A 15,919-nucleotide genomic window follows, 5' to 3' on the forward strand; every position below is an offset into this window, starting at 1 on the left:
AATGTCCATTTCCCTCTGCACAAGTCCCCTCTTCCCTACTGCAGCGGTATAGTACTGATTAAAATCTGTCCTTACCACTTTAACTTGTGTCCAGGTTTGTCTTAGACAAAACAATAAAGTAATAAAAAGTAATAAAGAATGAAACTTAAACATATCCCAATTAGCAAGACTTAGTTATTTTACATAAGATCATTAGATGTGAAGTTCTTTAAAAAAAAAAAAACACCTGAAGGTTTTAACTTCATGAAGTAGTCATAATTCAAGGAGTCAACCAATCAGCATTTAGGGGGTGGAAAAGGCCCTTGGCAAACATCAAGCCTAAGCCCTTCATGTTACAAATGATGAATCTAATGCCCAAAGAGATTAAGTGACTTACCCAAGGTGATTTCATTGAGGGATTGGATTAGAAAGCCTAATTCAGCATTATTCTCTTCCTGACTCCAACATGAAAATATTCTTTCTCTTGTATTCTCATTGGTAAAAGCAACATTCACCATTAATCATTCAAATCAAGATCAGAAATGAACATATATATTTTACCCTGCTACAACACGAGTGTTTACAATTCCACTATATGCCAACAACTGTAAACTGAGGAAAGTTTGTTTGGTACAAGTACACACAAGATTTCATTTCACTCAGGGAAGACTGTTTCAACAGTCCTTAGCAAGTATATGAAGCAACTTAGTGACGAGAAACTGCTTTCACACACAAGCAAATAAAACCCCATGCATAAACCCAAAAAAGGGTAGACAGTCTTAAAATAATTTAGACAGTCTTAAAAACAACCAAAAGAAGAAAATTAAAAATAAATTTAAAACCCTTTTTCTGCACTTACCAGCAAAGCATTTGGAACAGAGGTTCATAGTCTTGCTGGACCTGGGGCAAAAAGAAAGAAAGAAAAGAAAGAAGAGCTAAAAATTCAGTTATCACTCTAATCAAAACATAAAGATGTTTGAAACATAGGCAAAGAATTTCCTGGCCAGGCAACTGACCTAATAAACTAATGAGAAGTCCCTAACCAGCCAGCCACCCTCCCCCACAACAAAACAAAAACAAAACAACAAAAATAAAATGCTTTTTTGTTTGTTATCTGTGAGTTAGTCAATGCTTTATTTTTTGTGACTAGCAGCTTATATGGGGCAAGTTCAGGAATACTGTAATATGCCCAGAAGATAACAGAGGAGTGAATTTATCCCACATGATTGCCACATTCCCTCTGTTTACATTAGAACATATACCACAGACTCATCACTAAAAAAAGGGAAAATTTTGTCTGTAAAGAGGTAAAACTTGCTCTTTATTTACACACTCAATTACCTCTATAACATTACTTGACCTTTTGTCCTCTTTCCCCTCATTCTAGTCCAATTTCAGATCCTGGTCATATTATGACCTTGCCATTTAAAATTCTTTCTTCAGATGTTCCCAATCAAATTATTTTTCATGTCCTTTCATCTGTTAATAATAACTACAATTCACTGAGTACTAACTTGGATGGGCACTTAACATACATTATCTTATTAATCTTCCCAGCATCCCTGAGACTGGGCATTACCAGATTGCTTTGTTTCTAAAATACACCTTTTAAAAAAATCACATAAACATTTCTACAACCAGGAAATATCATACCACTGGCTACAAGTGATGAATAATTTAATGAGGCAATGTTTCCACCACCTCCTTCCAAGGTGTTATTAAATTGAGTGGTCTTCGAAATCAAGGACATAGTCATCCCCATTTAACAGGTGAGCAGCTTGCCCATGGTCACACAGCTGGGGAACTAACTGCAGAGGTATCTGACCTAAGGTCTGAGCTAACTCCAAAGGCCACCCTAACTACAAAAGCCTCCTAGAATACTCTTTGAGTAAACTGACCTATCTACAGCATCATTCCTCAGCAACTCCCCTCCCAACATCTGAGTCTTCCCAGAGCCACTCCGACATGTGGAATATGGCAACAATCTTCTGCCCTCCACAGTAAATTTAACAATTAATGAAAGCCTCCCTCGGGAAGTATTCCCTGATGACTATGATTGTCTTCCAATGTACTGGGACCCAAGATCTAACTGTCAGTAATTGTCATAGGGTGATAAAATGAGGAGGGGGTGTGGGAGAGGAGGCAGGAAGGGATCACTAGTTCTCTTTCCCAAAAGAGATGCTATGTTAACAGGTGGATCTTTCTTTAGGACTCTGCTTAATATAAAGACATCAAAGGCAGTAAGGAAATTTAAGTACCAACAAAATGAATAAAAATGAAAAAAACAAAGAGATGTATTAACAGTGGCATCTAACATTTATTACAAGCCTACCACGTGGTAAGCGTAATAGCACATGCCTTCGACCCCATTTTACCAATGAGGAAACTGAGTCTCCAAGAGGGTATATAACTTGCCAAAGTTACAGAACTAGTAAGTAGATGAACCTGGTCTAATTCCAAAGCCTGTGTTCTTTTCACCATGCCAAACTAGGGCCTCTGCCTCAATACAGAAGTTGAGATGAACACACTCTGGTGGTTTGGGAGAATGGTCCCACAACCAAGATTTAATCTATGGTCATCAAGGCAGCTCCTGGAAAAAGTAAAACCTTTAATCTGGAGGAAGCACAACTACTGCCCGACCCTCCAAATACACATATATATACACAGGGAAGCGACCCAAGGCTGCCAGTCATTTCAGTTTCAACTCAAGGAAGAACTGGGGATGAAGGAATTCCTTTGTTGCTAGAACTACCCCCAGGGAGGAAGGCCTCTTCCTGATGTGGTCGCTATCTCTTGCCCATGCAGTGCCACAGAGAGCCAGAGATAACTTGTTTATCCTCCACTGCTCCCCATGATCCAGCAGGAATCATGGAAAGCCTGCAGAGAATTACTGAGGGCAGCTGAGCACCAAGTGTGCCAGTTTTAACATCTGTGTTTCACAAAGCTGGTAAGAAAAAACGGCAAAATACAATAGCAATTTTTTCGACTTGCCGTTATCTCTCTTCAGATGGTTGATGTATTTTAAATGCCCGCTATACCTATATATTACTTAGATGACATCTATTCTACTTTCTGAGTAAGAACTTTTCAGCAACACAGTTATCAATCAGGTTACAAAAGAAATAATACAGATATTGATATTATTAATCAAAACAGAGATGTCGTCTAAAATCTGAAAGAACCAGATTTTGGATATAGAAGTAATAGCTACTGGTAATGCCAACTTGGATCACATATGTCAGCCACACTGAACGTGAAAAAAATGGCAGAGGCTTCTGAGAACTTTGCTCCTTTCTCATGTTCAACATGTAAAACTTGAAGCTAACCACAGGCATACAACCACCAAAAAACGCAGTGTGATCAACTTGCACAGTCTTGGGGTAGACTAAACAGAGTTCTCTACATGGCCGCAAGCATGAAAGGTAGATATGATCCTCTTATGTCTCCAATGCTCCAGAGAAATTGCTCTTATTGAGATATCCAATGGCTACCATGTTTCTAAAACCAAGGTTTAGCAGGTTGAATAATGGCTGCCCAAAAATATCAAATCCTAATCCCTGAAATTTGCAATTCCTGGAATTTATCTTATTTGGGGAAAAGGTCTTTGTAGAAAAATTAAGCTAAAGATTTTGAGCTTACTCTGTATTATCAAGGTGGGCCCTAAATGGCATTACAAGTGTTTTTGTGTGAGGAAAAGAAAGTTTGGAAAGACACAGAGAGAAGGCAATGTGAAAATGGAGGTAGAGACTGGAGGAATATGGTCACAAACCCAGGAATACTGGAGCAGCCACTGGAAGTAGAAAGAGGCAAGGAACGGATTTTTCCCTAAAGTCCCCTGGAGGGAAGGCAGTTCTGCCAGATTTGGGGCTTCCAGGCTCAAGAAACTTAAGAGAATATATTTCTATTGTTTTAAGCCATCAAATTTGTGGAAATTTGCAGCCCCAGAAAACTGATACACAGGGTTATGACCCTGATCTCATCTTACTCCCTCTCTCTCAGCACCATTCAACTAGATCCATCCTTCTTGAAACGCTCTACTTTTGCCTTGTCACTCAGGTCCCAGATGAAATCTACCCCTACCCTCCACCCCATTTTCCTCCCACATAACAGCTCCCTCTTAGCCACCTTTTCTGGCTCCTCCTCCACTGTCAAGGCCTTATAATTGGAGGTCCCAGGACTTGGGTCCTCATTATCCCTACCTTCCAACTTAGTGATATCACACAGTCCCATGGCTTTAAATACTATATCTATACACTAAAGACTCACAAATGTTTACCTTCATCCCAAACCTCTTCACCTTGCTCCAAACTCATACATCTAACTGCCTACGTGACATCTTTACATGCAACTCAGTCACAACATTTCAAACTATAACATTCAATATTCCCCCAAAACCCACTGACCCATTTTGTCCACCTTTATAAATAGCAAACAGCTTCCTCCAAGTTGCTCAAGTCAAAATCCAAAACACCAACCTTGATTTCCCTCTTTCCTGCAGTCTCTCATACACAGTACTGAGCAAGATCCACTGGCTCTATTTTCAAATAGACCTAAATCTATCTACTTCTCTCCTTTGCCAATGCTTCTACTCTGGCCACCGTGCTCTTACGTAGGCCACTGTAAATGACGTTTTACTGGTCTTCCCACTCCCATACTTGACCCTTGACAACGATTTTCCACATTTCAGCCAGAGTAATCTTTTTTTTTTTTCCTTAAGTTAAATCATGCTATTTTCTTTCTTAATGCCAATTTCCTGTTGCATTTATATTTTAGTTTTTTTTCTTTTTTTGGCTGCATTGGGTCTTCATTGCTGCACTCGAGCTTTCTCTAGTTGCAGCGAGAGGGGATTACTCTTCATTGCAGTGTGCAGGCTTCTCATTGTGGTGGCTTTTCTTGTTGCAGAGCACGGGCTCTAGGCACGCAGGCTTCAGTAGTTGTGGTTCGCAGGCTCTAGAGTGCAGGCTCAGTAGTTGTGGCACACGGGCTTGTTGCTCCCTGGCATGTGGGATCTTCCTGGACAAGGGCTCAAACCTGTGTCCCCTGCATTGGCAGGCAGATTCTTAACCAATGCACCACCAGGGAAGTCCTCCTATTGCACTTAGTATGAAATTCAAACTTGTTAACTAAAGCCTTAAGTCCCCTCATGATCTGTCTTTTGCTCCTCTCACGTACCACACTTCAACTATACTCACCTTTTTCTGTTTCTAGAACGCACTGCAGAGCTCTTGCCCATGCTGTTCCCTCTACTCTTAAATCACCGTAGGACTGGCTCTTTCTTGTCACTCAGGTCCTAGTTCGAACCTCCTCAGTAGGTTTCACCTGACCACCCAGTTTAAATCACTCATCTTCCTGTTCACAACACCTCATTCTTTGATACCTCACCACTGGCCTGTTTGCTTGTTGACTATCCTTCAACGCCAGAATGTAAGTATCATAAGAGCAAATACCCTCTTGGACCCTCATTTGGTACTTAACAGGCACCCGATAAATACTTGTTAAGTGAAGAAATGAATCCTCTCTTGAAGGCATGAACCATGAAAATTCTAAGTAAATTTTTAATATATATTTTGTAAAGGTCATTCAAACACCTCCTAGAAGACAGGGCATCCACAATTCCTGTAGCTGTCAGCCTGTCATCTCTCAGGAGCTCTGTCACACTGTAATGCTTATAAATGGTAGATAATGCCACCCTGTGTACCTGGCCATGATTTGTCACTCAGGAGATAACAGATGGCAGACACTTTCAGAATTTTCTTTCCCATGGAGTTGCAAAGAATCCAGCTTAAATTTTTTTCTTCTTTCAATAAATAATGTTTAGTGATATTTTCTGGTTTTGAAAATACATGTCCCTTGTACAAAATTTAGAAAAAGAACAGAAGCATTTAAGCAAAAGCCAAAGATCACTCATAATCCTTCCTCCAAACATAAGAATTGTTAACATTCTGAAATAATGCCTTTTTATCTTTATGGCTATATGTAATAAGAATGTATTACATTAACAGTACTGGTAAAGTTGTGTGGTATGTTCACATGTATGCTTTATAACACATACACGTTGCATGTTTTCTTTTGTATATATCAAATAATTCACCAAAAATACATAATAAAAATATGTAAATTTCATTTTTCATTTTATATTTATGTTTAGTGATATTTCCCATATCATTAAATATTCTCCAAAAATATTCTTGTTGCTCTGTAATAGTCCATTACATACTAACACTATAGTCACTCTCTTACTGTTGAATGTTTAATCTTTTCCCCAGATTTTTTCTATTATAAATACTGCTATAATGAGCATTTCTGGACATAAGTCTTTGGTCATAGATCTTTGGCTGGATAACTTTCTTTAAAACTGACTCTGAAAAGGAGAATTACTGAGATGAAAAAGTATGATTTGGTAAATACTGCCAAATTACTTCCCAGATGAGTTCTACCAATTTACACTCTCATCAAAAGCATCTGAAAGTACTTTTTTTTCAATACACTCCCACCAACATTAAGTAAATAATTAATTTCAAATCTTTGTTTAATGGGAAAAATGGTTATCCTGCTTTAATCATGTGTTTTCTTCTGAAATTAAAAAAAATTCTAATTCTGAAGGATATTAATTTTTTAAATGAAAAATAAATTAATCTTCCAGCTAGTTTGTCTCAAGGAATTAAAAGAACATTCCTAATTTCTGAGAATTCTAAAAACATTTTATTTACAGCATTTTCTTGACATTCATACAACACTACTAACTCTCACCACTTCGAAAAACGCATACATGCCAGGTCCCCCCCCCCCCGGCAAATATTTTAATACAAATATGGAAATAGAAAACAACCCTGTCACCATATCAGTGAGGAAGAAACTGAGGCACAAAAAAAATAAAGAAGAGTCAAAAGTAAAAACAAAAGTATCAGTACATAACTATGCCAAGCCATTCCAGCCATTCCACCCTAAATTTCTCTAGGTAAGGCATGGATCATAACATTTTTAAAAACCTAGACTACACAGGGATTTCCTTCTTAATGAAGAAAACCAATCTGTAAAAACCAACGAGTCACATTTCCTAATTCAATCTCCTTTAATAATCCAGAGGAAGGAGAGGGGAGCGGGGCAGGGATGTGCGTATACATGCAAAGGAAGAGAAGGAATAAAGAAACCACAATGCCTCCTCCACTCTAAAAACCATTCCAGTCACCTTAGAAGTAAGATTAGATTATTAAAGACTAGTAACAATCCGCGTGCCACCTCATACATGTTAAGCCAGAAAGTCTTAACTTCCTACAACAGCTAGAAAGCAGCAAACAACTCTACTAAATCGTCACTCTTTGCTCACCCCAGGCAAACAAGAAAAAGGCCAGTTCAAACAGATGACATCCTAGCAGGCAATGACAAAGGAGGCTTTCAACAGTGCATCCAGCCTGTCTGAATTGTTATACATCACTCTAAATCATTCAGACAATATCTGCAAAGTTTTCTTTTTAAGGGAATATTACAAAGGAAAAGATGGAGTTGTTATTAAGGGGGATTAGTTGCTAGAATGTAAGCAATATGGGTCATGCTACTTTAAAAGCTAATTTCACTGTAATAATTTAGATTCCAGGTAGGGTACTGTAATGAACCGTGCCTTAACATTTTATACCCAAATTCAAGGACAGGAAGGACATTAGCATACACCTCTGGTTTTCTGTGTTTTAAGTCCCTGCACTAAAAAGATATACAGATGTAAAACAAGTCACATTATCATCTGTGGCCCTGTACACATTACTAAAAGGTTAGCCCAGCACTACCTAACGATTAAAACAAGATGAGGCAAGGCCATCAATAAACTGATAAAAAGAAGAATAAATATTAAAACGTAAATCCTTTGTAGAAATGCAGGAGAAAAAAATACAATGAACTGAATAAAAATGGCAAATAATTTTTCCACATAAGAGAAACTTAATGACCCTATCGATTCTAACACATACTGTATACAGTGGCTGCAGCTGTCTTACCATATATGCCCAAACATAAGGAAAGCTTTTCTTCCCTAAAATTATCCTTCAAGAAGCAGGAATTGCTTTACAATTAAATCCTTACTTTTGAAGTAGGCACCAATAATTTTATATTAAATACAAACAGGGGAGAAAGAAAAAAAAGAAAAAGCTTCCCAGAAACCTTGAAGTGAAAACTCCAAGCGAGCAGTCATGCCCAGGGGAATGGCATTTGGGATTCCAAAAGAGTAAGACCCTGCCAATGGAATCAAACTCCCAGGGACGTCCACCCAGTCAGATTCTGTGAAAGGGGCAAGACAGTGAAGTTCTCATCTCTGGGCATAAACAACTGAAGTCTGGAAAAACATCACAGAACACTAGCGCTGGATGCTTTGTCAAAGTTATTACACCAAACAAGTTTCAAAAGGGAGTAAAATACAGATTTAAACACAGATTAAATACTTATTCCTGGCATGTGATGTCACAATTACAAGAGGTAGCTGCCACCCGAAAAAGGCCTCTGAAGATCATTTAGAAAGAAATGCAATAAAAAACCTTGGAAAGTTAGGAAGATCACAAATAACATCAAAATGATGGCAATTCTCCGAATGTTATATGAATGAATTCTTGTGGCTTCAGATAAAAGTTACAGAGAGCAACATTTACAGATTTTTTAAATGCTCTATATCTCAAACAACTTGTAAGGAAATAAATAACTGAAAAACTGGGCCAATACCTTTAAATGTGGTTTCAGTAAATAAATATTAAAGACATTCATGGCTGTGAAGATGTGGAGCATTCAAATAAATGTTTCATAAAATGACTGTGGGAAAGTAATATTTTTAAATGTGTATTAGGAATAAATTCAAATACATGTAATTTGATAGTATAACCTATTCTTAAATATGCACGTGCAATTACTACTGGGGTAAACTGAGAGAAGAATACAGGAGATCTCTCTGTATTATTCTTTTTTTACAATTGCATGTAAATCTAAATTATCTCAAAATGAAAAAGTTAAAGAAAAGATTTTTTAAATATATATATGCAATTATTACAATTAACTATTTAACATTTTAATTATTTCGTCTACACCCCTAAAAATTTCTATATTTATGTTGACCAAAACACTTCTTTTTCTTATTGAGAAGATGGAGAAATGCCTTATATCTGGATCTCTTCATTTTCAAATATGCGTAATATTTTAGGAAATTCAAACCCTGTATTAGAGGAAAATAATGCTCAGCAGAATTCACTTTTGTAGTAGAGAAAATAGCAGGGGAAAAAAGAAGACTAAGCTCACTGCTGTCCAGTTACCTAAAGAAACTGCATACGAGTTGATTATTAAACTTCTCCCTTAAGTTATTCCTATCCATTTTATTAGAAGTTTTTTAGAACTGTACATCAAAGGAGTGTACTTTCTGGAGTGATGCAAATGCTCTGTATCTTGATCTGGTGGTGACTACATAAGTGTATATATTTGTCGAAATTCACTATATTATACACATAAGATTGTGAATTTTACTGTGTATAAATTACAGCTCAATAAAGTATTATTGGTACAAAAACAATTTTTAAAATTCTACACCACATTAGGTACTATTACTGGTTCATTACAAAAGGAATTCTTTGTGTTGCTCTGAAAACAATACACAGAAGATTTCCCAACCATCTGATATAGGAACAAATACCTGAGAATTAAATTGAGAACAGAAAATTTGAGAGAGAACAGTGAGGTATTCCCTGTGCTTATTTTTTTCTCCTGGCTAGCCATGGTGCTGCTGCAAATAGGTGAGGGTTAGGAGACACATTTATGGAAGTCAGAGTGTTTTCACCTGAATAGTGATCAAAATAATTAACTGGCTATGAAACTTCCATAATGGGTTAATAATTATACAGAAGAACCACTTCTTCTAAGAAAAAATACTGAGCCTTGCATTTTCCATCATCTTTGCAACCATCATTACATAAAAACTACTGAAGAATTATATATGTACCTGTCCTACCCAAGTGACAAATACTTCTGCTTCACCCTGGTGAAGTGTGCATTTATCTACTCTTATTATTAAGACAATTTAGGCTTGCAAACAGAGGCATTCACTTATCCATATTTAAAGAAAATCAGATCAAACACAGGGTAATTTTAATAAAAGATGAAAAGTAAACCTAACACATTATTATTAGATCTTTCTTTGCCAGAAAATGAGACATAAACCTGGGAGATGATAGTTACGAGGGTTCAAGCTGCAAGGTTAAACAGGCTAACACAGGTACTGTACAGCTAAGAAAGAAAAGCATAAGGTGCTTCTAACAGCTGGAAAACATCCAGGTAAAAAGACATCTACAAGATGTAACATTTCAGTTCATGTCATTCAGTTAAGACTCAGGTACCAAAAGAGTATCCACTAAATATGGAGGAAGAGAAAGTAATATCCAGCAATATACAAACACAAAAAATTTTTAATGTGCAGTTACTGTCACTGACATCAAAAAAATGTCTTTTGTACTTCAAAAGCACCTTTCATTTTGTTCAAATTCTAAACATTTCATATATTACATCAGTCTACCAGGATATTCTTGGGGCGGGTGAGTGGGGGCTGGGGTAGGTGAAAGGGTTGGGATCACACCTACCATGAATCTACATGAGAAATGGATGAAAGGTGACAGCAGAAGAGAAACTGCTCTCCTTATTCCCAGTCCAATGCTCATTGAAAAGGAAGAAAGTTCAAAGTTTAAAATTTCCATTTCCTGACAATTAGTCATTCACCACAAAATACAAGATTGCCTAAAGTCTGCAAAAGAAAATTCTCCACGTAATCAACCTGAGCAGTTATAACCCCCAGCAGAAAAAGAGAAAGAGCTAGAAGGAAACTCAAGAGTACATCTTTTCTGTCTCTGCCTCAATAAGACAAAGTATCCCTGTTCTATGACCACAAGAGATTCCACTGCTTCTTTGTGTGTTATGTTTCACTGCCTCCCAAACCTCAAAAGCATTAATATCTAACGTCTTACTTTATAACCTTCCTACTATTGTAAATGCCTTAATAATCTTGTCATCAGAATAAAAACACAGGCTGCCACAGGGGTAAGTGGTAAGAACAGTGACCTGAGAGGAAAGGGCCTGTCTTGAATGTGTGACCTCAGGTTTGTGTTTTCTCATCCATTAAAACAAAATGAGTTACTTAAACCAGTGACCTCTGACATTCTATGAATCTATGATCACACAATAATACAATCATATATAATCTAATAAGAGAATTACTAAACTCTCCATTATTTCTAGGCTATAGATTTACTAAAACCTTCTGATGGGGACTATTTCCTAATTTTTCAGTCTTCTCACTCTGGAACATTTTCCTGAGATCTTCATTTAATGCTTACACTGTGACAAATACTAAATATGGTGAAGGAATGGCCCTATGATTTCTTTAAGTGCCATTCCAATTATATGACTTTTTATCAATGGTTTTAAATGCAAAGACATCATGACTCTTATTTATTAACTAGTTTTCTTATCACCTTGGGACTGTTTTGTACTACCACTGGTATAAACCCAATCCTACATCCATACTGAATTTCCACAGCTATTTACTTTCCTTAAGAAAATTATCTTGTCTTAATCCTGTTGAATGCCATATTATGTATATTCACCAACTTTTCTAAAATATCAGATATTCTGAATTTTAATCCAGTTGTCTATTGAGCCACCTATCCCACCCAACTTGATGCCATTCACAAACCTAATGAGCATATTCTGTGTACCACCCACCATCTAAGACTCTGCTGGAAATATCAGAAGCCCAGGACCCATCTGACAGAATTCAACTTAAGAGTGCACAGCTCCCCTCCCAATGCTGAGGACCTGTGCTGAGGCATGGCTGAATTGTTCTAAGAAGAACTTGGTAATCATGGGTCAGTCTATCTTCCTGGCCATACAACTTTGCCACCTCTCACAAACATGCTACCTAAACCATCACAAGAAAACCAAGATGAAAGGCTGTAATCTGGCAGAAAACAGACCCATAAGAAATCACCTACAGTAGGTACCCTAAGATGGTGAGTCTGCAGCAGCAGCATCTTCTTCAAAGAATACAGCGGTTTTCTTGACAAGACTCCACTCAACTGGCTATATTAACCTGTGCTCTTAAGACCCTCCATAAAACAGACTAACATGCCCAATGTTAGTGTGCCAAATGCTCTCTCAGCCAGCAGAGCTGTTTTCCAATATAGTGGTTTATTTCCACTCCTGTCATTTGAGCTGAATGTTTCTGCAGAACCAGTTATTTTTTCCCCAAAATCTGTCTATGCCTTACAATTACACCTATTTTACTTGTGGCTGTGATCACATAGTTACTATCTAAACGAGTAAGTGCAACAAGAAAGCATTATTTCTATGAAATCTATGTTGAACACTTTGAATTGATTAAAAGACAGGTTGCTATTAAAAAAAAAAAAACGATGCTGCCAGATTAGGCATGAGCAAGACAACTTAAAGACTAATGAACAAATCATGAAAATCTAAAGAGTGCCCTCAAATTGCTTCATAAATGTCTTTAGATTCTCACCCCATTAATGAGACCAAAACTGGATGTCAATTAACTAGCAAACATTTATTTAGGCATTCGTGTACCAGTCACCAGCAAGATATTTTAAATGAGTTAACCATTTCACACTAGTATATGTTTTACAATTACTAACACATTGCTTTTATCGTCAGCATTTTTCACATGAGAAAACTGAGGCACAGAAAAGTTAAGTAACTTGCCTAAGTTCACATGCTAGTAAGAAGAGTGACGGTTCCAGCCCAGAAGGCCAGTTCCAGAAGGCATATGCTACGCTATCGCAGATGATGTATTATTTGCGTGGTGGACACAAGAAAAAGTGTATGGCCTCAAATCAGTTGACAGATATGCAAAGAAAAGGTCTTCAGCCTACCACCCAAACACACACACACACGTTTTAAATTAAATGCAGCCATAAATAAATAAACAAAAATAAATAAATAAATATATAAAATAAAAAACAAACCAAAAAAAACCAAATCATAAGATAGCAATGAGACAAAGCTAAAAGGTGGGATAACTGGCCTGTATTTTTCTAAACCTCACTGACATGAAAAACAGAGAGGAAGAGGAACTATTCTAGATTAAAAGAGACTAAGAAAAACAACAACCGAATGTAATCTAGAAAATCACTTTTGGATCCTGGATTAGAAAAAGGGGTAAAAAAGCTCTAGAAGACATTTTTGGAACAACTGGGGAAATTTTAATATGTATATAAAATAGCTGATATAAAATTCTTGCTAATTTTTTTTAATATGATAATGATACTGTGGTTATGTATGAAAATGTGTGTCCTCATTCTTATAAGATTCATGTTGAAATATTTAAGAGGTAAACTGTCATGGTATCTGCAAATGGTTCTGAAAAGGTATATTTATAGAAAGAGGTAAAGCATGGGTAGCAAGTGTTAACAATCAGTGAATCTAGGTGAAGAGTATATGGACATTCAGTATACTACTTATCTCAACCTTTCTGTGGGGTTGAAATTTCTCAAAAAAAAAAAGTTGAAGGAGGATGTCTACACAAAGACTTGTACATGAATGTTTGTTATTCATAACAGCCAAAGACTAAAAACAAGCCAAATGCCCATCAACTAATGAATAGATAAATGAAATGTGGTATTATCCATAGAATGGACTACTATTCAGTAATAAAAAGGAACACCCTATGGATACATGCTACAACACAGATGAATCTTGAAAATATTCATCTCAGTGAAAGAAGCTAGCGTTCTATATATTATGATGCCATTTATGTGAAATATTAAGTAAAGGCAAACCTACAAAAACAGAAAACAGATGAGTTGCCTGGAAGTGGGCAAAGAAATTTAGCACCAATAGCCCTGAGGAAACTTTTCAGGGTGATGGAAATGTTCTAAAAATGTATGTGGTAATGGTGGTAGAAGACTGTGAGCTTACTAAAAATCATCAAACTGTACAATTACAATGGGTCAATCTTATGGTAGATAAATCATACCTCAATAAAATTGTTAACAAAAAAGTTAGGAAAGAAACACTCAACCAAAAAAAAAAAAAAAAATCAGGGACTTCCTTGGTGGTCCAGTGGTTAAGAATCCGCCTTCCAATGCAGGGAATGCGGATTCAATCCCTGGTCAGGGAACTAAGATCCCAAATACTGCAGATAACTAAGCCCGCACGCCGCAACTACTGAGCCCATGCACTCCGGAGCCTGCACACGACTAGAGAAGCCCACGTGTCACAACAAAGAGCCCTCACACAGCAACTAAGACCGGACACAGCCAAAATAAATAAATAAATATTTTTTAAAAATCAAGGTAAAATAATAATTTGGAAAGGAATAAATTTGGTTATCTGCTAGTAGAGACTGGACGCAGGGAGCAAGATATCAGGTTAAGCTATATAATTGAAGGGTGTTACATTTCTATAAAAAAATAGATAAAAATAAAACATGCAATAAAATGTTACTTTAAAAGAACGTCAACCCCTTATTGTTATATTTCCAAATAAGGTCTCTATCCAAATGACAGTATATAAATTAATTTTATAATCAAAAGACTCTGCTTTCAACAACACAAATAACCCAATTTAAAAATGGGCAAAGGAGGGAATTCCCTGGCGGTCCAGTGGTTGGGACCCTGCACTTTCACTTCCAAGGGCCCAGGTTCCTGGTTGGGGAACTAGGATCCCGCAGCCGTGCAGCGCAGCCAGGGAAAAAAAAGGCGGCCGGGGCGGGGGCGGGGGCGGGGGGGTGCGCAAAGGACTTTTTTTTTTTTTTTTAATATTTTATTTATTTATTTTTTGGCTGTGTCGGGTCTTAGTTGCAGCACGCAAGATCTTTCATTGCAGCACGCGGGTTCAGTAGTTGCGGTGTGCGGGCTTAGTTGCCCCGCGGCAAGTAGGATCCTAGTTCCCCAACCAGGGATTGAACCCACATCCCCTGCACTGGAAGGCGAATTCTTAACCACTGGACCACCAAGGAAGTCCCAGGGCAAAGGACTTAAAGAGACATTTCTCTAAAGAAGATATACAAATGGCCAACAATCGCATCAAAAAGATGCCTAATGTCATTTAGTTGTCAGCAAAATGCAAATCAAAACCATAATGATACCAACAAATTTGACGACCTAGAACAAATGGATAAATTCCTAGAAACATACAACCTATCAAGACTAAATCATGAAGAAAAAGAAAATATGAACACATTAATTACTAGGAATGAACTTGAATCAGTGATCAAAAACCTCCCAAGAAACAAAAGTCCAGGACTAGACAGCTTCACTGGTGAATTCTACCAAATACCAATCCTTCTCAAACTCTTACCAAAAAATATTAAGAGGAAATGCTTCCAAACTCATTTTACAAGGCCAGCATTACCCTAATACCAAAAGCAGACAAGGACGCCACAATAAATAAAATTACAGGGCTTCCCTGTTGGCACAGTGGTTAAGAATCCGCCTGCCAATGCAGGGACACGGGTTCGATCCCTGGCCCGGGAAGATCCCACATGCCACTGAGCAGCTAAGCCCGTGCGCCACAACTATTGAGCCTGTGCTCTAGAGCCCGCATGCCACAACTACTGAAGCCTGTGCACCTAGAGCCCATGCTCCACAACAAGAGAAGCTACCGCAATGAGAAGCCCATGCACGCAACGAAGAGTAGCCCCCGCTCGCCGCAACTAGAGAAAGCCCACGCACAGCAACAAAAGCCCAACACAGCCAAAAATAAAAACAAATAAATAAATTTATTTAAAAAAAAAATTACAGGCCAATTTCCCTGATGAACGTAGATGCAAAAATTCTCAACAAAATACTAGCAAACCAAATTCAACAATACATTTAAAGGATCATACATGATGATCAAGTGGGATTTATTCTGGGATGCAAGGATGGTTCAACATGTGCAAATCAATGTGATACACCATATTAAAAAA

General features: G+C 37.4%; 1 protein-coding gene across 1 annotated transcript in view; it reads right to left on the bottom strand.

Annotated features, from left to right (window-relative positions):
• Positions 1–15,919, bottom strand: part of ZFAND3 (zinc finger AN1-type containing 3) — a 332,576-nt gene that overhangs the window by 210,783 nt on the left and 105,874 nt on the right. The window contains exon 2 of the mRNA XM_061196281.1: positions 839–879. Coding sequence (XP_061052264.1) covers positions 839–879 — 41 coding nt within the window. The remainder of the gene's footprint in view (positions 1–838; positions 880–15,919) is intronic.

This window comes from Eubalaena glacialis, chromosome 7, assembly GCF_028564815.1.
Source record: "Eubalaena glacialis isolate mEubGla1 chromosome 7, mEubGla1.1.hap2.+ XY, whole genome shotgun sequence".
Lineage (NCBI taxonomy): Eukaryota > Metazoa > Chordata > Mammalia > Artiodactyla > Balaenidae > Eubalaena > Eubalaena glacialis.